Source organism: Porites lutea, chromosome 5 (genome assembly GCF_958299795.1).
Source record: "Porites lutea chromosome 5, jaPorLute2.1, whole genome shotgun sequence".
NCBI classification, from domain to species: Eukaryota; Metazoa; Cnidaria; class Anthozoa; order Scleractinia; family Poritidae; genus Porites; species Porites lutea.
In genome coordinates, this window is record NC_133205.1 from 38,951,694 (window position 1) to 38,975,512 (window position 23,819).

Here is a 23,819-nt window from a genome sequence, read left to right on the forward strand (position 1 = left end):
GTAGGGAGAGGTACCTTTTAACTGGGTACATACCGCTGGAAAGGTGTCTAGGACAGGAGTAACTATATCAGTATAGTTACTAGAATGGAGTTGCACTTTTTCGGTGGTTTACTTAGTAAATTCTGAACATAAGATGTTTGGGCATAACACTAAAAGTGAAGGTTTGCGATAGATCAAGTAGTCAGTGTATTTTAGTTTTGTTGTTTTAATAGGAATGACGTTTCGACGACAACTTGTAAATGTGCGGTCGTCATCTTCAGAGTCAAAGTGAGTTGTCTATCTGAGTATGTTGATGGATTTTAACTGATTCATTAACAGAAGATTTTACTTAATAGTGCCGTATTGATAGTTATAGAATTTTTGTGACCATATTTGTGGGTGTAGCTAGACTAAAATACGAAAAACATCAAAGGAAGAAGAGAGATTTTAATTGCAGTTATCATGTAATTTTGATCCATCTTGTTTAGTGTGTACAGCATATAGTCTCTGTTTTACATTACGTCGTAAAAGTTACCTTACACTACCTTAAGTAACATCGCTTCGAGTTCTGCTCGGAACCTTCGCGCACGTGTTCCCTTAAAAGCAATGCGTTTTAAAAGAGACCTTTACTACCTTAGTTTACATCGCTTCGAGATTCACTCTTCCTTGGAACTCTCGTATGGCTTTATTATGCTGCGCCTTTTACAGCTTCGCGTCTTCGCGAGGCTGCTCGTTGGCAATTACATGAAGCTAGGTGTGTTTTGTTTGACTGAGCCATAAATAAATGTTTTATTTATTCTTTCTCCACTTACAAAATGTACTGATATAAACTGTAAATGCAATAAACTTAAAAGCTAAATGTAATAAATCGCCCTACCCTGAATGTAATAAACTTTAACGCTAAATGTAATAAGTTGCCCCAGGTAAAAGGGTAAGAAACAGTATTTTAATACTGTTTCTTTAAAACGAACATTAAAATGTTCGTTTAATTTACCTCTTCACTTTTACTAGCTCTCTTGAACATTTATTGGCCAAACGTAATTCTCTAACACTGTCTTTTTGTCGCCAGATTTCTAATTCTAGCCCAAGTATCCGTTTCCGATTTTATATGTGCAATACTGTAATAATGTAGTTAGTTTTGTGCGTGTGCACATGAAAGATTTCAGGCGTAAGAAAACATGGATGCCAGGCAAAGTGGTGGTCAAGACAGGTTCAGTGTCCGCTCGAATCCATTTGGACGATTGGTTCAGTCATCCCACGACACCAAGACCATGTTCGAGTACGCGAAAGTGAAGCGGCTGCAGATACAGTTGCCAGTAAGGTACCAGATGACAATTTCCAGCCCACTGATGCCCCTTTACCCAACACCAGTAGTTAAGCCAGCTCTTAGCCTCCGTTGACATCACCTGTCAAGTCACCTGTAAAGTAAACATGGCTTCACACTCGTTGACAAAGTATATTAGTTGAAGTAAAAGATGTCAATCTCTCCGTTCATTAGAATCTTGGAACTGCTGCTCGTGCACATCGTGCACATGGCTTCCATTTATTATTGGTTAAGGGTGTTCCCAAATGTGGTGTAGACCATACTTTAGGGTGAACGTCGGCTTCTTTGAAGACCATGAACGTTTCCATGGTCACCAAGTAAAGTTGAAGTAGGTAAATTTTTACCCCTTTACACTCAAAGTAGGTTCGAAGCACACTTACAAAGCATATTTGAAGCTCTAGTGTGAAGCCAACAATTGTAACGCAGATGGGGGAGCAACTGCTTTGAAGTGCTGATCGTCACTACTTAAGGTAGGCCGTGCTGATAATAGAGAGCTTTAGAGGTGACGACGGCGACGGCAAAGAAAGCGTCACTTTTAAAATGGATTCGCGTTTTTTCAACTTTGTCGCGTTTATTCTAATTTGCTGAAAATGTAGGCAAATTTCCCAGGAGTTGATATCTGGAAGATATCTGGAAGAACGCACCCAAGTTTAGAAAGAGAAAGACAAATTCGTCGTCGTTTGTTTACGTGAAATTAAGCATTTTTACGTCATAGTCGTGCATTGATGGCAAAGAAGTGTAAACAAATTCGTGATGCACGAGCAACCTCGTCCCCAGGGCGCTTTTCCCTGGCTTTGGAGGTGGAAAAAGCGCCCTGTGGAAGAGGCGGATGCACGTTCTCGTTGCTGTCGTTGTCGTCGTTGCTAAAGCTCTCTAGTATATGCGCCGCCCCGCCGCCAGGGCTGACCGGTCCCCGCGGTTTGCTGTAGGCTGACTTGCTATGCCAAGCTGTCAGTCGGAATAACGCCAAGGTTCCAGCAAACTGGGCTGCTGTGTTTTCTTATTGACGTAGGGAGATAAATAGTCAAATCTCACTTTACGGATACCCGCTCACTTCGGACACCTCATTTGTCTTTGGCGAAAGCTCTTACATTTTCTCTCAATTAACCCGTCAAACCGGACAACAGACACTTGTTCATTGTCCCAGTAAACAAGTTGGCTTCTCTTTGAAAAGCCAATCTTTTTAATGCGGACACTTCATTGTCAATTGAGTGCAAAGGAGTAAGAAACCTGCCATATTTGAAGGTAAAAACGTGTAATGTACCAGGAATTTGTAGTTTGTAATGTACCAGGAAATTGTATATCGAAACACAGAGAACTCAACAATATTTAACTTCAAGTCTGTAAGCACATGGCAAGAAGCACCTACTGTGCAGGTACGAAGCGCATAAGGATTCATGGGATATGACAAATGCCACCTCTTGAAGCAAAGGAAAGAAAAACTGAACCTGATAAAAATACAAGGTAATGTACTGATAGGGACAAGTCCCAAAGTCGCGAACACTAAAGTTTACTAAAGACTAGTAGAAGCTCTGAGGCGTTTTACGCTCTCTGAGACGGTATCTCCGTTCTGGTTGCTCAGGCGCTGATGCTTGAAGCTCTGAATCTCGCACAGATTAGTCCTGCGGTGAAGAAAAAGCATCAGCCATGCTTTCCAAGGCTGGAGTGTCAGTACAGGCATAGCCTCTTTAGGCTGTGAAAGGGTTGGTGATGTAACAGGCCTTTCCCCCATTACTGGGGTCAACCCTTCAGTTTGCTCAGGTAGCTGGGGCGCACGAACTAACTCTGACACTAGTGTGGAAGGTATGAATCGTGGACGTAATTGTTCTTGATGTCGCTTCGAGATAATGTCTCCGACCTGAACCTCAAAATTCCGGGGACTGACTGTTCCAACAATGGTTCCTGGAATCCATTTGGCTCCTTTGCCAAAATTACGCACAAAAACTGCTTGGTTTGGTGTAAACTGGAGTTTGGTATCAAGGTTGTCTTGAAAAACCTGTTTTGAACTTTTGGCTCTCAGTGCACTGAATCTAATTCTAGGCTTTCTGTTCATAAGTAATTCTGAGGGTGATTTCCCTAACAAGGTGGGTGTAGCCCTGTAGGTCAACAAAAACCTGTCTAATTTTGTTTGCACAGACTCGCCTGTATCTCCAATCTTGCCCAGTTTATCCTTAAATTCACCCACATAGCGTTCTCCTAACCCATTTGTAGCAGGATGTCCTGGAGCAGTGAGAGTATGCAGGATGTCGTTCTCTCTTAGAAATTTCTGGAATTCATCACTCGTAAACTGAGTTCCATTATCTGTCACCAGATGTTCAGCTAAACCAAAGTAACTAAAAATGAGTCTCAAAGCAGTAATAGTGTTGGTGCTGGTGGCATGAGTCATGGGTACTATCTCCAGAAATTTGGAATAAGCATCCACCAAGACCAAAAACATTTTTTCCAAGATAAGGCCCAGCAAAATCTACATGTAATCGTTTCCATGGTCCGCCTGGCCAGGACCATGAAGCAGTTGGGGCGGATGCTGACGATTTAGCAGATTCTTGACAAGCAGGACATAATTTAACTGTCTCCTCAATTTGTTTATCAAGTCCAGGCCACCAAAAGCACTTTCGAGAGTTGTTTCATTTTAACCATACCCAGGTGTTCTGCATGCAAATCGGCCAATAAAAGGGCCTGTAATGACTCTGGTACAACAACTTGCGAGTTCCACAGAAGGATACCATCTTCATGAGAGATTTCAAGCCTTTTGATGTAGTAAGGTTGAAACACTGGTGCCAGACTATTGGGTCAACCCTGCTGAGTAAACTGTAACACCTTTCCAAGAAGTGGGTTTCTCATGGTTCCCATAGCAACTACGGACGCATTTAAAAACTGATCTTCTTCGATAAACATCAGGTTTAGAGTTACCTGTTCTGCAGCAGACTGCTTGTATTTAATAGGTTTCCTAGACAAAAAATCCGCAAACACATTGTCTTTGTCCCTTATGAATTCAATTGTATAGTCATAAGCAGCTAAAAGTAGTGCCCATCTTTTGATTCTTGCTGCTGCCAACATGGGTACGGGCTTGTGTTCCCCAAGTAAAGTAATCAAAGGTTTATGATCTGTTAGAAGTTTGAAGTGTCTACCTAACTGGTACTGGCGATATTTGGTCACGCCAAAAACAATTGCTAATGACTCACGTTCAATTTGGGAGTAATTTTGTTCTGCATTGTTCAGTATCCTCGATGCATAGGCAACAGGTTGTACATACATACATACATACATAAACTTTATTTATCCTCGGATTTTAGTGTAGCTTACATAGCTAGTATCTCCGATCCTAACTAAATTTAAAAGTTACAACATATATAATATAATATTAATTAATGTATTATTAACTAAAACCGTGCACTAACAATTTGCGCTTAAATTCACTAAAATGTACAGTCTTTCTAAAGTGGTCAGGTAGGGAATTCCAGTACTTAACAGATGAATAGCTAAAGGAATTTAGACCATATGTGGTTGTAGACGGCTTAGGAAGTGATAAAATATTAGTACCCCGTAGGGAGTTAGCAGTAGATCTTAACTTGATCAGTTGTTTTAAATAGCACGGATATTTACCAAAATGGAGACATTTGAATATACAAATCATCATATTTTGTATCCTCCTGTTGGCTAAACCACACACACCAGCCTTGTCTAGAAGAGCATCATAGTTCGAGTCCCAGTCCTTTAAAACAAATCTTAAAATACGTCTATTTAAGGTGTCCAGTTTGACAGAATCTTCTGAATTACAAAAGTGCCATATCATTGAACAGTAGTGAAAATGGGGTAAGATAAACGCTTTATAAAGGCGAAGCATAATTTCAGATGAGATAAGTTTGCCAAATCTTTCGAAGACACTGAACTGATTGTTTATTTTTTTGCATACAGAGGATATGTGATCCTTGAAATTAAGTTCATTGTCTAGAGATATTCCAAAAAGATCCAGGCATCTTGTGGTTAAAAAGGAGAAAGGGTAATCGGTTTTGCCAAGAACCATCCCTTGATGTTTAGCAGGGTTTGCTTTCACCCCATTGTCTTCGAACCATTTATTTGCTATTTGTACATCATGATTGATCCGCCGTTCCAAGGCCACTTGGTTTACATCAGATGAGTGCAGTTAGCAGTCATCGGCATAAGTGTTTAATTTTACAAACTTAATGTGAAAGATGAGGTCGTTGAGGAACATGTTGAAAAACATGGGCCCCAGGACGCTGCCTTGAGGCACGCCCCGCTTCACACTCATCCAATCCGAATAAGTATCACCAATTTTCACTCGCTGCCTTCTATCCGTCAAGTAGTCACCGATAAGGGCGCAGCTGGATTCGTGTAAGCCATACGCTTTCAGTTTTGCTAATAGCAAAGCATGAGGTATGGTGTCGAAAGCCTTTGACAAATCCATTGATATAACCGCCACGATCTCTTTCTCAGTCTAGACTGCGCCTCCAGTCCTCAGTCAGCCTAAGTAAAGTTGTCTCACAGCTATGGTGCCTCCTGTAGGCAGATATTTATTCAGACAATATGTTCTGGTAAAAGTCGCCCATTTGAGCTGAAAGTAGCCTCTCAAAAACGTTATTGAGCGCAGGTAATACGGTCACTGGTCGATAATTGCTTTTGTTTAGTTCATCGTCCTTTTTAAATAAAGGAGTAACTTGACCTAATTTCAAGCGCGACGGATACTGTCCTGTCATAATCGAGTGATTCATTATTGCAGCTATAGGACCGGCAATTGCGTTGGCAGACTCTTTTACCAGTCGCGGTGGTATTCCGTCATAACCACAGGATTTACGGGAGTTGGTTTTGAGTAACAAAGCTTCCACTTGGGTTTTATTAGTATATTGAAAAGCAAAATTATTTCTCGCAGCGATCTGCTCATTGTTATTAAAAATCGCCTGAATGCTAGGATGTGCATCAAACCCTTTTCCATAAATCTGTTCAGTAATCTCTGGCACGCCGTCCGCGATGTTCACGAAATAACTATTAAAAAGCTCCGCTATAATGCACCATCAGGTCCAGGTTGCAGTAATGCAGCTCCCACACCCACTGAAGAAGCGTCACACTGTAGAACTAATTCAGCCATAGGATCATAGTGACGTAAAACCGAATCAGAGCACAGAGCAGCCTTGAAGTTATCAAAAGCGTCCCGTTCCAGTTTTGACCAACTCCATGGTACCTCCTTACGAAGTAATCCGTACAAAGGTGAAGCCAACTTTGCAAAATCTGGCACAAATTTACTTATAAAATTGGCTGATCCAAGGAATGACTGTAATTCAGAAACATTTGCTGGAGGTGCTGCATCCTTTACTGCCTGCACTTTCTCATCAGTCGGTGAAATCCCAGCAGCAGAAATGGTAGTACCAAGATACTCTACTTTATCCAGCATGAAAAATAATTTATCAGGGTGAAGCTTAAGACCGCAGTCCTGTAATCGTGTTAGTACTCGATGAAGGTTTTCCAGATGGACTTCATCTGATTCTCCAGAAGTAAGGATGTCATCAATACGGACACAGCAGCCTGGAAGGTCCTTAAGGAAATTTTCTATAGTGCGTTGGAAGATTGACACAGCACTACTCACTCCAAAAGTCAGGCGCTTGTATTGGCATAAGCCCAAATGAGTGTTAATTGTGGTGTATTTTCTGCTTTCTGGCGTAAGCTCTAGTTGATGGTATGCTTGAGAAAGGTCAATCTTAGTGAATTTTTTCCCCCAGATAATGTACTCAGTAGTTCCTCCAGAGTTGGTATGGGTATTGTTCTAGGACTGAAAATTTGTTGATGGTGACAGAGTAGTCCCCACAAATTCTCAGGTCCCCATTTGCTTTAACAATGGGGACTGTAGGTGATGCCCACTCGGAATGCTCCACTTTCTCAATGATATCCTCTGCCACCAATTTCTCCAAGGCTTTTTCATACTTGGACCGAATTGCAAATGGTACTACTCGTGCTTTGGTAAACACAGGGCTTTCATCACTTGCTCGCAATGACACTTGGATTCTTTTAAGTTTTCCCACTGAACTGGTGTCAAACAAATCAGAGTACTGCTGAACTATACCCTCAGCTGCAGTTGAAATCGTACTAAAAATGTTCTGACAAGGTAATGTAAACTTGGACATCATGTCCCGCCCCAGTAGTGATGGTCCCTGAACTACACGAATTAACAAGGTACCCACCTGGTCTCCAACTTTGACATCCATTTCCTTCTCACCTAGACACTGGATACTGTCCCCAGTATAGCTTTTCAAAGCACTGTAGGGGGTTTGAGTGTAGTTACTTGTCCTCCGGTTTTGGTAAAATCAGCAAAACTCAACAATGTCACAGAACTGCCCGTATCAACTTCCATAGGGACTTCCTGGTCTTCAATGGTAACGGTAAGTTTGTATAAGGGCGGTGTAAATGACGAATTTTCAGAAGATTTCACACTTTTCATATAAACTGTACAAGAAGGGACTGAATTCTCGTGCTCCTCCTTGGTACATGTTCCTGATGTGGGAGCAGCTATTACTTGGTGAGTGGTGTTGTTACCACCAAATTCTCTCTTTTTCTTGAAGCATGCCTTAGCCAAATGCCCAGGCTTCCCATAGTAATTACATGTAGATTCGTCATGACTGCACTTGTCAGCCAAATGTTGTGGAGAGCCACACCGTAAACACTACTTTTCTCCCACTTTTAACTTAGGATCTGCTTGCCTTTGGCTTCCTTGTGCAGGAAAAGATTTCTTGTGAACAGCATTTACAGGCAGAATTCCAGCACTGGAAGTGTCGGAGTTGCCCTGAAGTAACTTAGATTCCTTCTCTGCCAGTTCATCGGCCTAAGCGACCTTGAGGCCTACTCTGGGACCTTAACTCGCCTTAACTCGCCCTAACTCGCAATTGAGATTATGTTCAAATTTCCTTATCTCGCCTTAACTCGCCTAAACTCGCATTACCTCGCACAAACTCGCCCAATCTCGCCACTGCCAAGTGGATACCAATGTTAATATCTCATCCTACTCTTAGTGTAATTTCACAATTACTCCATAAAGGGAAGACGCCAAAGAATACAAATTCCAACAGTTTAAAAGAGTGATTTTTAAGGAAAACAGGGTTTTTACCTCTAAAAAATTATGTAATTGACCAATTTCATCCTTCTGGAATTTCCAATAGCCTCTGTGGTAAGGGTATTTGACCACTAAAGATTCGATGAGGTTTTTCTTACTTAACATTGTCATGCCTTGGAGTCACAACTGGACTGTCAATGGAACTACCAGGAACAGCCTGAACATGCACTAACTCATTGCCTAACGAAAAGGCTTCAATGCTATGCTTGCGTCATGACAAGGCCGGATGGGGGGACAGAGAAAATGGTGTACACTACAATCCCCTCAGGTTTCCTGGGACTCCCTTGGTCGGACTTAACCAAGAAAGCATGGGATCAAACTTTGACGCATCTCAGGTAACACACAACTCCTGCACTTCGTTGTAAAGGAAGTTCTCTGTCCTTCAGAGCTTCGCTCTAACTAATAGCTGGTCCTTAAACGACTTTCCCTTGCGATATTCCTTAAAGATTTCTCTTAGCCGTCGTTGGTTTTGTATAAGTTAGATATTTCCATTGTATTTTCTTCATTCTAAGTAAAGCCGCTATTTTGTAACAAATGGTAGTGGTATTTTACGTGCAGATTTGTTGCTCTGTTGAAGGGCTGTTTTCCTGTCGGCGAATTTTAACTCAGAGAGGTAGTTTCTCTCAATAGGGACCGGGTAGCCTCTTTTTACCCGGCGATTTAAGAAATCTTTGATAGTTTCCTCAAAAGTGGTTTGAGCATCAGAGGAACAGACCTTCTCTTTTAATGAAGCATTTCTTCACGCCTGGTGGTTGCCACGAGTACGTGAAGGGCTTCTCTACGTTGGCTCTTGGGCCCCTGGTTGGTTTATGTGTTTGCACGTCTAGGATTGGTTCCTCGTTGAATCTAATCCCTTTGTACACTTTTGTGTCCAAGAAAGTGATCTCTGTTTCTTACATCTTAGCCGTGAATTTGATTGTATTTGCCTTTTCCACAATTTTAGCTCTTTATTTTGTGAAAGCTCCATAGGGAAAACATATCTTCAATATATCTTTTCCAAAACAGCGGTTCAATTAGCCTGGGTGCCCAGAGACTTTTTATGTGCGCTTTCCGGTTTGGTGAAGCGGTTTAAAGTGACCCGCGTGAAAAGCTTATTTTCTCGCGGCTTCCCCTCTAGTGACTTCTGTCTTCGGCCAAAGATCTGTTGGCCTGCAGCGACACCGAAGCATCCCGCCTCACCCGAGAAAAATCCTCTGGTGACCAGGGTGCAGTTCAATACAACTCTGTCTCAACATCTGGTCTTCTATTCTGGCCATTAAGATGTTAGCAAAAGCAACGCGGTCATCTTTGTTCCCATGGCTGTTCCATGGGTCTGTAGGTAGTTGCCACCGCAAAATTGGAATGAGTTTTCCTTATATAAGATAAAGTATTTCTCTTAGATACCTGGTAGGTACCCCGAGGGTTGTGGGTGGTATTCCCGGGAATTTTTGGTGGGCGTGAGCCGCCCGGTTCTTAAGACCTGGTATAGGTAGAATATAGACTAGAGCTCAAACGAGATTTCTTAAAATCCATTTCGAATTCGCTTTTTACTCTCTCTTTCTGATCCATTTGGAGACATCTGCTGTCAAGACACTGAAAGAGGCCAGAGACAACATCCACATTTATTAAGTTGGTAAAATCTGTTACAGACATCACACCAACTATTAAAAGAAACGATCATAAAATATATACAATGCTCGGATAAAAAATTAACAAATAAAAGCTGATAATAAATATACAAAATTAAGTGAATCATAATATAGGGCAAAAAGTATGAAAGTAAAAAACGTCTGGTACTGAATTCGTAGCTAGATAGGGGAGTAATTTGAGTTAAAGACAGCCAAGGAGTTTCACTCAACTATCAATCCACGGGTAGAAGAATAGAATAGAATAGCCTTATGGTCCATACGTTCATACACTCCCGTAGTTTCCTCGAAAATTATACCCAATTCCCAATGGAGGATACAGGGGAGGCCCCCCCCTCCTGATTTTTACGCCAAAAAATTTTTTTTTGGAGACAGACTCCCCTCCCCTTATCTAAGGGTCTGGATGACCGGGCTCCCCCTTATCTCAAGGACTGGATCTGCCACTGATTCCAAACTAAAATGAGCAAGATCTATACCCGTTTAAGACTGAAAAGGCGCGAAAACCCTATCCTTTGAGGCGGCACATACCTATATGGCTTATATAAGGAAGTACTCCCGCGGCGGTGGGTGTATGGGCTTTTCCTCCATAAAATCTTCCTATGCATAAATTGGTGGTTAGGCCTTCTTCGTGTGGTACAAGCTCTGAAGGTCATTATACTTCCTTTACCACTAAGTGCAGGAGTTATGTGTTGCCCGCCGCTAATTTTTAAACGAAGTTTAGGGAGGAGGGAGAAATTGCCCCAAAAAGTAGGGAGGAGGGAGAAATTGGCCCAAAAAGTAGGGAGGAGGGAGATTTACCGTCCTGTACCTCCCCCCTCTACATAGACGTTTACCAACTAACAGCTATCTGCAAAAAACAGGAGTTTTAAAAAGAGGATGGAAAATGCACTTTTTGCCATGACCAGAAAGAGGATTTGACGCATCTATTTTGGAAATGCCAAAAAACCAAAAACTTTTGGGATAATTTCTCGATATGGCTTCAGTCGTGCCAGATCCTCCAATCAGGCAGTTACGTAGACATGACTACTGCTTTGGGCCTAACACATACAAATTAAGCCGAATGGCTCTGGGGACGAGAATGGCCTAACGCCAGACAGCACTTCCTTTAAGCTCCATATAAACTTCTGATGTCTTATAGCTAAGAACTTTATCTGGATATGCAAATCAAAAGAATGTTTCCCAATTCACAACAATTTCTTGTTTTATCTGAGACATATATACCAATTAGAAAATAAGACACCGAGCAATAAAAAAAAATGAAAACCTTTCTTTTCCTCGCTGGGTCTTGTCTCCTAACTCCAAAAACATAAATTAGTAATATTTGCACCTACCATGAATACTTTCACCACAAAGAAAGCAAAAACAAAAACAAAAACAAAACAAAAACAAAAATTGTAAAAGTTAATTATAGATAATACTAAGTATAGTAATATATGGAATTAGCACTGCTGTAATCTAGTTTAAGTAGCCAAGCTGCCAAGCCTCTTATTTAGGTTGGTCAGTTCTTTCGCGTGGCGATCCACCAGTTCTCTCAATAGACTGATGTTTTCTTGTATATTTTTTGGTGATTTGTCTAGTCTGGCTGCTTCATCTGTGACATCCTTTGTTTCATCATCAGGGGCACCCAACGAAAATATAGTTCAAAACCACTTAAACAAAGCATTGTTAAACGTATTTTAGTATTTAAACGGTAGATATAGGCATATTTTTATCCCCTGAAAATTTTTCATCTGTTCGGATTTCCTAGCTGAAAGTCTAGTGATCCGAAAATTATAGGGATCAAAACTTACTTTTTCGAAAATTTCAGCCAGAAAAAAGGCTCCCGAAAATTCTAGGTGACCCTTTAACGGGTAAAAATCCGTTAAAAATGGGCAATTATGCCATTTTTTAGATGTTCGAAAATCCTAGGAGAGGCAGGCATGCAAGAAATTTTACAACCAATGTTCCGAAAATTCTAGATCTCAAATCGTCTTCCGAACAGATATTTTCCGAAAATTGTCGTTGGCTGCCCCTGCATCATGGTACCTGTCAGCTTTTTCTCCTTCGTTGTCTTCCAAATAGTGTTTTTTCAGGTATTTCACGATCAAATCCTTCATTGTCTCATTTCGTTTCTGTATATGGTCTGCCTAAAAATTATATGAATTAGCAGTCGGTCACTCTGATATAAATTCCTCCTAGTTTGAATCAATGATATAGCTGCTATTTCCAATTTCTAACGATTAGCTGTAATAAAATCTAATAACCACCATTTGTGAGTATTTTGTTAAATATAATTGAATATCTACCACTTAGCTTAGCTTAGGGATTTTCAACTTGCTATGACATATGGTTTGTCGGAAGAGGGGAGTTACTGAACATAATCGTATGGTTGAATTGCCAATGAAAACATGATAGAAATCGTATTGGAATTGTGATGAGAAAAACTGCATGCATCAAACATTGCTTGCTCTCTTGCCTGCAGTCTCATCTTTCTGCGTAAAGTTAAGTCGATTATAAGAGCAAAAATGACTTGTTTTAGTACATTTCAGAGCACAGTGGGTATGCTGCACGTGCTCCTCAGATAGTTTGACTCTGAGTGTTTATCCGGTTGGGAATAAAGCCCCCGGGCCCTCCACACATAGGTCTTTTATCCAACCAATTAAGCTAACAATCGGTGGTAAGCATAACAATCATGAAAACATAGCAGTTAAATTCACAGGATCCGAATAGCAAGTTTCATATAATAAATTGGTACTATAGACGATTCTGAGATTTGTTAAGGGCTTTCAATCACAGACTGAAAAACAGTCCAGTTTTCTCAACGTCAGTTTTTTCAAGGCGCGAATTAAGCGCAGAGATGAGATTTTTGCGCAAATTGCGCCGGCCTCAGTCGCCTGTAAGGCCCTCGCTCGGGTTTACTGCTTGACTGCCCATGCTTTCTGTAACCTACGTAAAACAGGTGTTTTTGCAGTTTATTTATCTCAGGAACGTTCCTTTGTTAGCGCTTAAAATTTCTACTCTAGACCAAGCACAGAATACTGCATTATTGCACAAAGAGATAAAAACCAAGAAATGACCATAACTTTGTGAAAATTTACCAGACCTTTCCAAAATTTGCTAACCTTGGAAAAATCGGTAGCCTTAATTCTCGTGTTACGTAAGAAACCAGATGTTTGGATCACCTGACCTGTCCTTGTACAATAAGGCAAATGATCCGTTTTTCAATAGTCTTAGAAAGAGCGACGTTTGAAGTAGAGCAAGAGACGAGTGCACCCCCTCCTAAAAAAAATCCTGGATCCGCACCTGTCACCTGTTATTCACTTAAGGGAGAAAGATTAGAATACGAAAGGTCCCGGTTCGACTCTGGGTTGCGATCGTATTTCTTTTTAAGAGGACCACTCTCGATAACAGATCAAAAATTTTGAAGTGTCTTAAACATGGTAGCGACCGTTCACGAAAGGGAAGTTTGCGGTGGCGTGATGCCCGACAGAAGATACTAAGTTCAGTTGTTGTATTATTGTTCCTCGTATGAATCTAGCTGGAATGGTTGACTATTTTTTTCATTTCATTAATAATTAGGCAAAACAGGTCACGTGACATTTTTTATTTTTCATTTTTTCTTAATAATTAAAATAACTCTTTTTCCATTCCGGCCGCGGAAATACTTAAAAGGTAACCAAATCAAACATTTACACATGGTTCGGTTTTAGTTTTAATTGACATTCCTCCGGCACATCCAATTTTTTTTTGAATATTTATAAAACGCTACGATCCAGGTGAAATCATCAGTTCAATCCTAGTCAAGTAAACGCATCAAAATAAAGTTTCCCCAAATAAATTTTAGCGATTTTATAATTAAAAAGTATGGTTTCTAGAGAAAAACGGTTTAAACCTCACGGGTGTGGTCCATAACAAAAAGAGAGCCACGCCTTAACATGCTCGAGATATTTCACTAGATAAACTGCTTCATAGTCGAGACGAAAACTGGAGCAAATCATGTTTTGAACACAACAATGCAATCTATAGGTGCACTTACTCGATCTCCCTGCCCATTTCCCTCCTCATCTTCCTACAAAAGACAAAACAAATTATTAAGTAATGAAAGTGTAACTGGCAGTCTAGTCATTATCCAGTAAAGGTTGTAACAACAGGTAGTGACTAAAAGAAACGTTCAAGCTAGATTTTAGCCTTAAGACGTACAAAGGCAGATACCGTGACTAAATCAGCGTAGACGCCAAGATAGAAGGGAATTTGGGTCAAAGCCGATGCTATAAGACAGTCCATCAGACAGGCCCAAAACGCTGGATGGATGGCCAGAAGTTGTCAAAAGCAAGGAATAGGAACGGGAAGTTTTGATTACATTTTGAGGTTAAAAATCAGTGTAAAGTAGGGTCAACGAAATTTTCCTTTGACCTTTACCAGGTGAGTAATTCCCCTGCGCAATAATTTTAATAGTGGATTAATCTAGTTAGTGGACATCGATAACCGAGAGTATTTAATTTATGTAGTCCAGCTTATATAGGGTATCAATATAGAATTAAAAAATCAAACCTGGTTAAAACATGGGCATTTCTTAACGATTCTCAAACACCAGCCAAAAAACTTAAACAGCCCAATAAGAGTGTAGTAAATTAGGTTTAAAGGCACTGGTATCGTGCTTCCTTTGTCAATCCACTCCAGCCACATCCGGGCTCTTGAAAACTTCCATTCAACATCTGCATTGTCCTACATAAGGAAATGATGATATGTGAAGCATCGTGTTTTTTCCAACCTCCCCTTCCCTCTCCATATATAAGGCTTCAGTAATTCTTTTAATGACAGGAGCTTCTGCACTGAGTGTCAGCTAGTTTCTAGAATTGGGGTCTGGATTTTGAGACACATTCACTGAACTCCACGTAAACACACTATTTTCCGATGACAAATCTATCTATTTCCATTGGTGTGTTAGTTAAAATAATTAGCTACATTTTCAAATAAATGAAGAACGACCCTGAGAAATCATTTCATTTGTTTATGAAATCATTTTTGTTTTTACCATATGTGGCAAGACCTCTCTTATATAAGCCATATAAGTATGTGCCTCCCCAAACAGTATGGGTATTGCACCATTTCGGTCTAAAAAGGGGTATACATTTTGCCCATTTTGGTCTGGAATCGGGTATAGCTTTTCAGTGAGGGAACTACGGCAGTGGATGGACATATTTGTCGTTTCAATTACAAGTGCATAAGAAAGAAAAAGTAATATACGAATTGTAAGTGGTTTAAGAAATTTTTTATTTGGCATTCTAATCTAAGTAATGATGACATAATTTCTTAGACACCAGGTCTCAAAACAGGTGTGAAAATGACATTTTTTGTCCTGAAATAGGGCCAGGATTGGGAGAACTGGACGGCACACCCCCACCAAGAATTCCCAGGAGTACCCCGGGTTTCCCAGGTATGTGGGATTGAAGCTTTCCATTAAATCATATGCAGGTTTCTGCTGTGTCTTTAATAATCCATTTTCACGATGGCGCCATTCTACTACCTCTATCAGAATCCTTCAGGGTATTGTTTTCTTGTGCAAATTAAGGCATTTGTTATTTAATGGGACTGAACTTTGTCTCTTCCTAAATTATGCGCACACATACACATGAATAAGAGGAAATTTGAAAGAAACATTTTTTTTGCGTATTATCAAATGACCTGTATTGGGAAAACAAAACATGCATACAAGCTAAAGAGACGTCATCGTGCAAATGGCCCATTATTTCTGTATAGGGTTATGGTATGTCTAAACAGAATTATCTTTTAGCGTTTCGGGTTGAACAAAACAACTACTCTCTCACCATGATCTTCTCGAATGAGTTGTTCATCATGGCAATCAGCATGTTCAAGGCTACAATCACAGTACAGATCACATACGCCATCAAAAACAGACGACCAAAGGCAGACGTAAGACGAAAGGTGGGATCCTTGACAGCGATATCACCTTCTTCAACAAGACCCAGCAACAACCAAAACATGGCCAATAGGGAATTGGGGTGGCTAGGAATGAAAAGAAAAATGGAAACGTCAAATCCCGTTGATACGGGCATGCACTAATGGGAGGGTATCCGTATTAATGAGAGGTGTCCTTACCAAACGGGTCCTGGCCTGTTATTTATCATAATTAAACATACACGTATGTTGAAACAGAATACAGTGAAACCTCTATTAAGCGGACCCCTAAGGGACCTGCCCAAGTGTCCGCTTAATAGTGGGTGTCCGTTTAATAGAGGTTTGCAAAAATTGCGCAATGTTTGTTAACGATTAACATATAACGGTTACTTTGTACTGTGATAAAGTTCCATGTTGTTAAGGAGGCGCTGGACTTTGTGCAAGACTTTTAAGTGAAATTTGATCGCGGATGACAATCATACGGTCGGATATCGGTCTACTCAGTTTATTGACAGCTAAATGTATTGATTTATCTTTATTAATCGACTACAGTACGTATTTCAAGGACGTAATCCAATACTACTATTGTCAATTCAGTCCGGTGTCCGCTTAATAGAGGTTTTAAACAATAGAAATTTGCCAAATACAATCTGTTTTAGTGTCCGCGTCCGCTTAATAGAAGTGTCCACTAAATAGGGGTTCGTTTATAAAGGGAAATATAAGACGTTAATTTCGTGGCCCGGCTTAGTGTCCGCTTAATAGAGGGTGTCCGCTTAATTGGGCGTCCGCTAAATAGAGGTTTCACTGTATAAAGAAATGAAACACCGTGGATATTATCGCACCGTCAATCCCGACATTCTAAGCTTACATAAAGCCGTTATTCTGTGGACTATATGGCCGTGAAAACACTCAAAAAGTTGCTTATTAAGTCGCGTCTACCGTAGCACTGTGAATTACGACATGCTATCACTTGACGTCTATAATATACCTTTGGAAAAACTGACACATTTATGATTTTAGAAAGAACAGTGTACGTATTAATGAATTGTCTTTGAGACTCTCCGGTTTCCTTAAATACCTATACTTAATTGTAACAACAACTTCACGCCTTTTAAAAAGCTCGCTTAATAAGCGGTCGACATACACAAGGTTTAAATGTGTACATACTTGTCATATGGATGGGAGTCCTGTGGGTCGCTTGTCATGTTCTGCTTCTGTAATTCTATCTGTGAGGTGACATAGAAGGAATACACCTTCACAACGCCGGTCGCGAACGACAGATAAAGCAAGAGGTAAATAAACAGAAATCGACCCACATCTTTGAGCATCTTGTAGAGGGACAACTGCAGAGGACCCAAAACAGAGTCTATCTGGAAAATTTGGGACCAGACACAATGAGTATAAGATATAAATTTTGCCAAGGCTAAAAGTAGCGCTCCAGTGTTAATACTAACAGGTTACTTGACATACTAAACCTTAAAATTATGCTTATAATTAATTATACAATTTGGTAACGTTCATTAAGATGTTTCGATACAGATTTTCGGGTACCATACTGATGTTTTTCAATCGTTTTAAAAGTAATTTTTGTCCTTGGCAGATCGCTACAAAATCTTCAGCAGTGACTGACTTTGAATAGAAGTTTGTTAAAATGCGGTTTTTAGTAAAATCGATATCACTATGACAACAATAAACAAAAAACTTTGAAATCGAATTATATCCGAATTTTGCGCGAAAGTGTGGTGTTAAGCAAATAAACTCCGTAAGAAGTAAAAAATTCTGTATGTTTGAATTCAAACAAAACGTAAATGTATTTCAAACCTTATATTTTCAATAGTCGTGATAAAATGTTTAATAAAAGGGTTCTAAATAACTCACATTAAACCTACCTAAGTAGCGTCAAAAGGCAGCTTAACCTCATACTTCGATGCAAGGAAAGTTTGGTGTATTTTTTTTTTCTTGCAATCCTGAAAACTAACCTGTTTTCACACCACCTGTCTAGGAGCAACTTTACTCTAAATTTTGATTTTTAGCGCTTTTATGAGTATCTCTAGAACGGCTCGACAGAATTCTTTTTAATTCTCATCACATAACCTTATTCATGATGTATATAATTATTTATAAAATAACCAAGATAGTACGCGCGCTCTGATTGGCCGAGAGGAGTGTTTGCATGAGAGTATGTGAACATGGTTGTGACGTCAAGATGTTTTGCTTGTCGTGTGCTAATCACGCAAGCACAACTTTGAAAAAGTTTTTGAGTTCAAAACTCGACAAGTTTACTTTATTTACCCATTCCTTCGTGGGCTGAAACTTGGAAAATCTTTACAAACAAGCTGTGTCAATTTTTTTTTCGCTTAAGCTGACATTTTAAGTGAGAAAAATCCGTATTTTGGAAAGCATCCTTTTGTAAAACAAGAACTGATTATGCGAGGCAGACTTCGTGTACAAGATTTTGTGACTGGTAAGAATTTCTCTTTTAATCAGGGCCATAACAGAGAGTTTTGCGTTTTTCTCGGGAAAGTTATTTTATAAAAGCAATAGAAAACTTTTTTCCTGTGTTTGCACAGCCTGAACACTCGAGCGGTTAAGAGAATTCTCGACAGTTTGGTTTGCATAACACTGTCTCGAATTCTCCAAACCCCTCTCGCGTTTATATCAGGCTATGCAAACACTGAAAACGTTTTCTATTGCTTAAGCCTGACACTTTCATTAAGATTGATTTACTGTAACACCTTGAAATTTCAAGACGAACCTTGCCTACGAATCGGCCAATAAAATCCGCGTTACTGTTTTTACGTTATGCTAATGTTTCCAAATTGATGCCCATAGATATGAAAGTAATTCTTTTTCTTGTACAAGAAACTGTTCTGACGGCTCTCTCGTCCGCTTTGTAAATGCCTCGTCACGTGAAAGCTTGGAAATTCATGCGTACTCAATCACAGAACGAAGAGCCTCTTTCTCGTGAAAATTTGTATAAAGATTGGCTTTGAGCTGTTCTTAAAAATAAAGTATGAACTCAGGAAGATTTGAGAATTCCTTAGTTTGAATTTTGGCGACGTTATATGAAAGCCAACAATTATAGCTAATTTACATGCTTTGTCATCAACATTCTCAATCCTTCCGAGATTTTATTTTTACTTGGTAATTATACTTTTGAAAACTTACATTTCTAAAGATTTTCAGTTCAATAGAGATCTTTATTTCGTGCACTCAAAGCATTTGCATCATGAAATATACATCCTCCAATAATTACGAAGCTCTTTTTGTTATTTACATGAAATTGCGTAGAACAACTAGCGCTTGAAAAGGCACACAATCTAAATTTTAAATAATTTGTTTTCACAGCAACCTACCTTATTACATGTAATTTTGGCGACACCAAAATTAAGTGTCACTAAAGTTAAATCGTCGCTAAATTAGTATAGGTAATGGCTTGATTTGTAGTGCTATTTGGCATAAATACCATTCGTTATATTTCGAAATTGTTATTTAAATTGTTATTAAATTTGGAACAATTTTGAAATATCACGAGTGGTATTTATGCCAAATATCACGCACAAATCATACTATACTGTTTATACTACTACCCGCAAAAGGGTTCTAATTTTTACATGTAGGTATTTCAAATTAAACTGAAATATTGCTGCTCTAAGCCAATCAGATTGCAGAAATTTCCCATGTAGTGGTATAAAAGTGGGTACAATATGAAATTCTGCCAATTTGGTGAGTGCTGTCGTGCGGGCCTTGACACAGTCTGCTAGTGTCAGTTGAGAAAAGAAACTAAGGCAAGCGAACAAACAAGAAACAGAACTTCAATGATAAAAAAACGTATAATTCAAGATGGCGTTCAGATATCATTCTCGTCCCCAGAGACATTCGGCTTAATTTGTACCCGACCAGTGGCTCTGGACGCAATGGAAAATACGATTTTTTTCATTGGCTGAAGTCAATTGAATGCGCAAATAAAATTAAAAATATAATCTACTGCGCATAACATTTTACTCGTGCCCTCTCGACCTACAAACATAAGATCCGTGTCTGAGTTTCGTTGATTGCGACAATCCTGTTTTGTGTACATGCAGTAGCAGTGAAGAAGCGAATTGCAGGTAAAGTTTGAGAAGTTTCTACGAAGATAATTATAACGAGCCTTGACAAAGAAATTATTGCCTTCGTTGTGCGCTAAACTTTGCCCCTGTCTCGACCGTCACATCGATATCACCTGGGAAACTGAAAGGAGGAGTAATGGTTAGTTAGCTCTTCCTGTTGCTCCTTGCTCGGTAAAAATGAAGCGATTGATACTGTACTTGTATGGCGTTATTAATTAGCCTAATCAGTTTTTCTAATTCCTCTGGATATTCTTCGGTGCTATAGTGGGAAAGGAAATCAAGCTCCGACTACATTACAGAAATGATATGTACGTTAAGTTTATTGCAGTGTGCTTTTGATTTATTGTATTTTCTGCTGAAAGAACATCTCCTTTGCTATACTAAGGTCAAGATGTTAATATTTTGTTATATGCCTTTATTTCATTAGACCACTGATGGCAGTGCACAAAGCCAGAACTGAATTGCTTATGAATCATTTTGGGCTGCGTGGAAAAGGCAATTTTTTAATTGTGTAAAGATGATAGAGCAAGTACTCTTTCCAATTTACGTTTTCTTCCACTTAATTAATGCTTAAATCATGTTTAGATAATTCGGCTCTAAAAGGCTCTGTGGCCGACTTGTTACAAATCTTTTGCAAGAAAATATTCTCATCCTAACTGTCCTTGCTTGGCTTCCAGTCACGTATCATTCAGGGAGAGATGAACAAGGGGCTCTGGGATTGATTATTTCTGATGAACAGCAAAGAAGGAGCTATGATTTGCACAATTTTTTTTTTGATAAATAATTATGTTATATATCTGATCACTACATAAGGTAGCACAAGGCTCTCAACATTTTGGTTTAAGAGAAAACTTAACTGTTTGAAAAACAAAACCGGTCTAGATTTATTGACAATGTTATGGACAACTGAGGTGCTGATAAATAAAATAATAAATGAAGAACATCCTAGGGGAGTCTACTTTGCGCCATACTGGGGCAAGTGGTTTTTGATGATAACATGTGGTTTTTGCAGTATGTCACCTTTAATAGGGTGGGTAACATAATAGCTTGAGCAATAGTAATATCAATAGTTTACTCGCTAATCCTAACCACACCTGCTCTCCACCCCTCCTTGAGCTTTGCACACAGCATTGGCTTACTGAGGCACAGGGCATCTTAGTTTACTTGGTTATTGACAAATAATGATGGGCCAAATTAAAACTTGCTTCCACTTGTCATTGATTCATTCCTGGTAAAAATTTTTCTTAGTTGGAAACCCTCATGTTATAACACAAAATAATGAATTTTATGGGAACTAAACAATTATACATTAGCAAAAGCTGTGAGGAGATATTGTATTTTAACCCTATAAAGCACCACATTCAGTTTCACTACAACTGCAGAGGGTACAGATTGGGGGTGGGGCACTACCCCCCCAAAAAGCAGTTCAGGTTGGCCCTGCAGTATGGTTCTTGCCTTGCCAAATTTTGACTAACCTATGTGATTTTCACTATCCTATTTCGGGCCTGATCCAAAATTCTATCCCCAATTTCAAACCAGGTCTTGCACTCCACTCTCAAAACATGATGAGAGAAGCTACCTAAGAAAATGCTTTCGGGTTGTGTGTTACTCAAAGTGTACTTCTTAGGGGTGGGGGGGGGGGATCTCTTAAACCATAGAGTCTATATACAGTGTGTATATCAGTCTACATTTCACTGTTCCAGATAAGAAAGGACGAGCTATAGAGCTTATGATAAACTGTTCTAGGCATTCAGATGGTGAAAAGTAGAGCAATAAAAAATGCAGGGTTTTTTCTTGTTTTTTTCTCTTTGTGCATTCCCCAATGCCTGAATGTCTGGAACAGGTTACCATAAACTACTTCTCTAAGCCTCCTACCCCACATACAAATCCCCCAGTTATAGGCTCATTTACCAGTAAGCAATAAAAAATGCCTCCCTGGTTATAAGCCCTCCCCTAAGAAAACAAATACCCTTAAAACCCCTTCCAAAGATGTGTAACCAATGAGCTCATAAGTGGTACTTAAACAGGTTTCTCTCTGGATGTATTTGCATAATTACCATCTCTTCCTACTAAACTAGTGTCCTGGGAACACTTTTTGTTAGTAACCGGTAATCAAAAGTGCATATAACTGTCTATACCCCTACAAAAGAGGTGACAAGAGCTCACCTATAGTGTGCAAGTTACAAAACCATGAATACCACAAATATTAAGGATGCTATGGCGTTGCAAAGAAAAAGCTAATATTGGGTGAGAAAACAAAACCTCAAACAGCAGTGGTAATTACTTTGTGGTTTTGAGGTTTGGTCATGCATGTGTACTGAACATTATGGTGATGGTCACTACACAATCAACATTTTTCAGGTATTAATGATTTTCTGAGTCTGACAGCAAAATTATTGAAAACTCTCTCTTTGAGTTACTGATGATGATTTTTAGTTAGGAGATGATACCTGAAATCTTTAGGAGGATAAACCCTTTTAGCAGAACACCGAATGTCTTCCAGAAACACCAAATGACCCAGAAGTTTTATGATTAGGGTTAGGAAACTCGGGATCAAGTTTCAGTTAGGGTTGATATACAGAGAAAACTAAACTGGAATTTGATTCACTCAGTACTGTATAAAGTTGCCATGCATGGAAGCCCATGGAGGTGTATTAGACTCTCACTTCTCCTGGACAAACCTTGTAATATATGTTTTTTACCCTGGGTCGGTAAAATGATTAATATTGATTTGTTTCGACGTAAATCCTTCGGTTGTCTAACACGTGTTGTACACAAAAGCTCATGGGCAAAATTAAAACCACGACATGCGACACCACAAAAGGAAATAAACATAGGAAAAAACACAACCAGCTCGATCGAGTGAAATGAAATATATATTTTACTCTCCTAACACAACACATGAATGGTTTCGTTTCAAAAAGTGTTCATAAGTAAGATAGCAGTTGCAGGACATGGAACAAGATACCTTTTTAGATTGACTTTTTCCCGCATTATATCGATCTTCGCGATATTACTTTCCCAGTGTTTGTTCGCCAAACGTATTGAAAAAAAAAACTCGTATAACTCAGACGATAGTCTGCCGGTTAATTGCCTCAGTTCTGCAAACCAACAGTGTGTTCAGCCGGTTTCTGTTACTGTCTTCTTCTTTTAACTCCAAATTATCGGTGAATCCAAGTTGAGTGAAGTGGTGCATTTTCAAAACATCCCAAAGAAGCTGCTATCTGGAAAGAGCTCAGGAAGTAAAATTTTCCCCCAGTGGAGCGGTGAGGGACAAAAATCCGTTATGAACATGAGCAGTGATATTTGCAACTTCTGCACATGTGCGACCGGATGTCAGAAACTTTCTGACATCCGGTAACGGCTGCTTCCAGAGCCCCTCGTTTCCCGACCACGTGACCAAGAAACGACAGGCTCTGGGGACGAGAATGTTCAGATACAGTCTCTACCATATGACTTGCGCGCGCATACATTTACGACATGACCGCACGGCAAGCTTAAAGTTACAACAATAATGCTGTTCAAAATTCAAGGTCAGTCTATACGACAGTCAGTTTCACACACAATATGCTATTTGACGGTTGACTATGACGTGTATCGGATGTCTCGTGCACAATACGAGTGAGGACAGCATTGAGTTTCGTTTGTTTCGTCCAAAATTAAGATTCAGAACGTTGTATTATTTTGATTTAATGAAGCTAATGACGTTTAATATTTTGACCATGGGCGGCTCCAGTTTTATCACATAAATGTTCTATTGTCGTCGT

The 23,819-nt window shown here is 39.5% G+C and overlaps 1 protein-coding gene across 1 annotated transcript in view; it reads right to left on the reverse strand.

The window, feature by feature from the left end:
* Positions 1-6,320: 6,320 nt before the first annotated feature.
* Positions 6,321-23,819, reverse strand: part of LOC140938359 (uncharacterized) — a 29,510-nt gene continuing 12,011 nt past the window's right edge. The window contains exons 4-10 of the mRNA XM_073387845.1: positions 17,111-17,313; positions 15,853-16,051; positions 14,576-14,749; positions 14,061-14,093; positions 12,071-12,171; positions 7,122-7,570; positions 6,321-6,997 (exon numbers count right to left, since the gene is read on the reverse strand). Coding sequence (XP_073243946.1) covers positions 6,321-6,997; positions 7,122-7,570; positions 12,071-12,171; positions 14,061-14,093; positions 14,576-14,749; positions 15,853-16,051; positions 17,111-17,313 — 1,836 coding nt within the window. The remainder of the gene's footprint in view (positions 6,998-7,121; positions 7,571-12,070; positions 12,172-14,060; positions 14,094-14,575; positions 14,750-15,852; positions 16,052-17,110; positions 17,314-23,819) is intronic.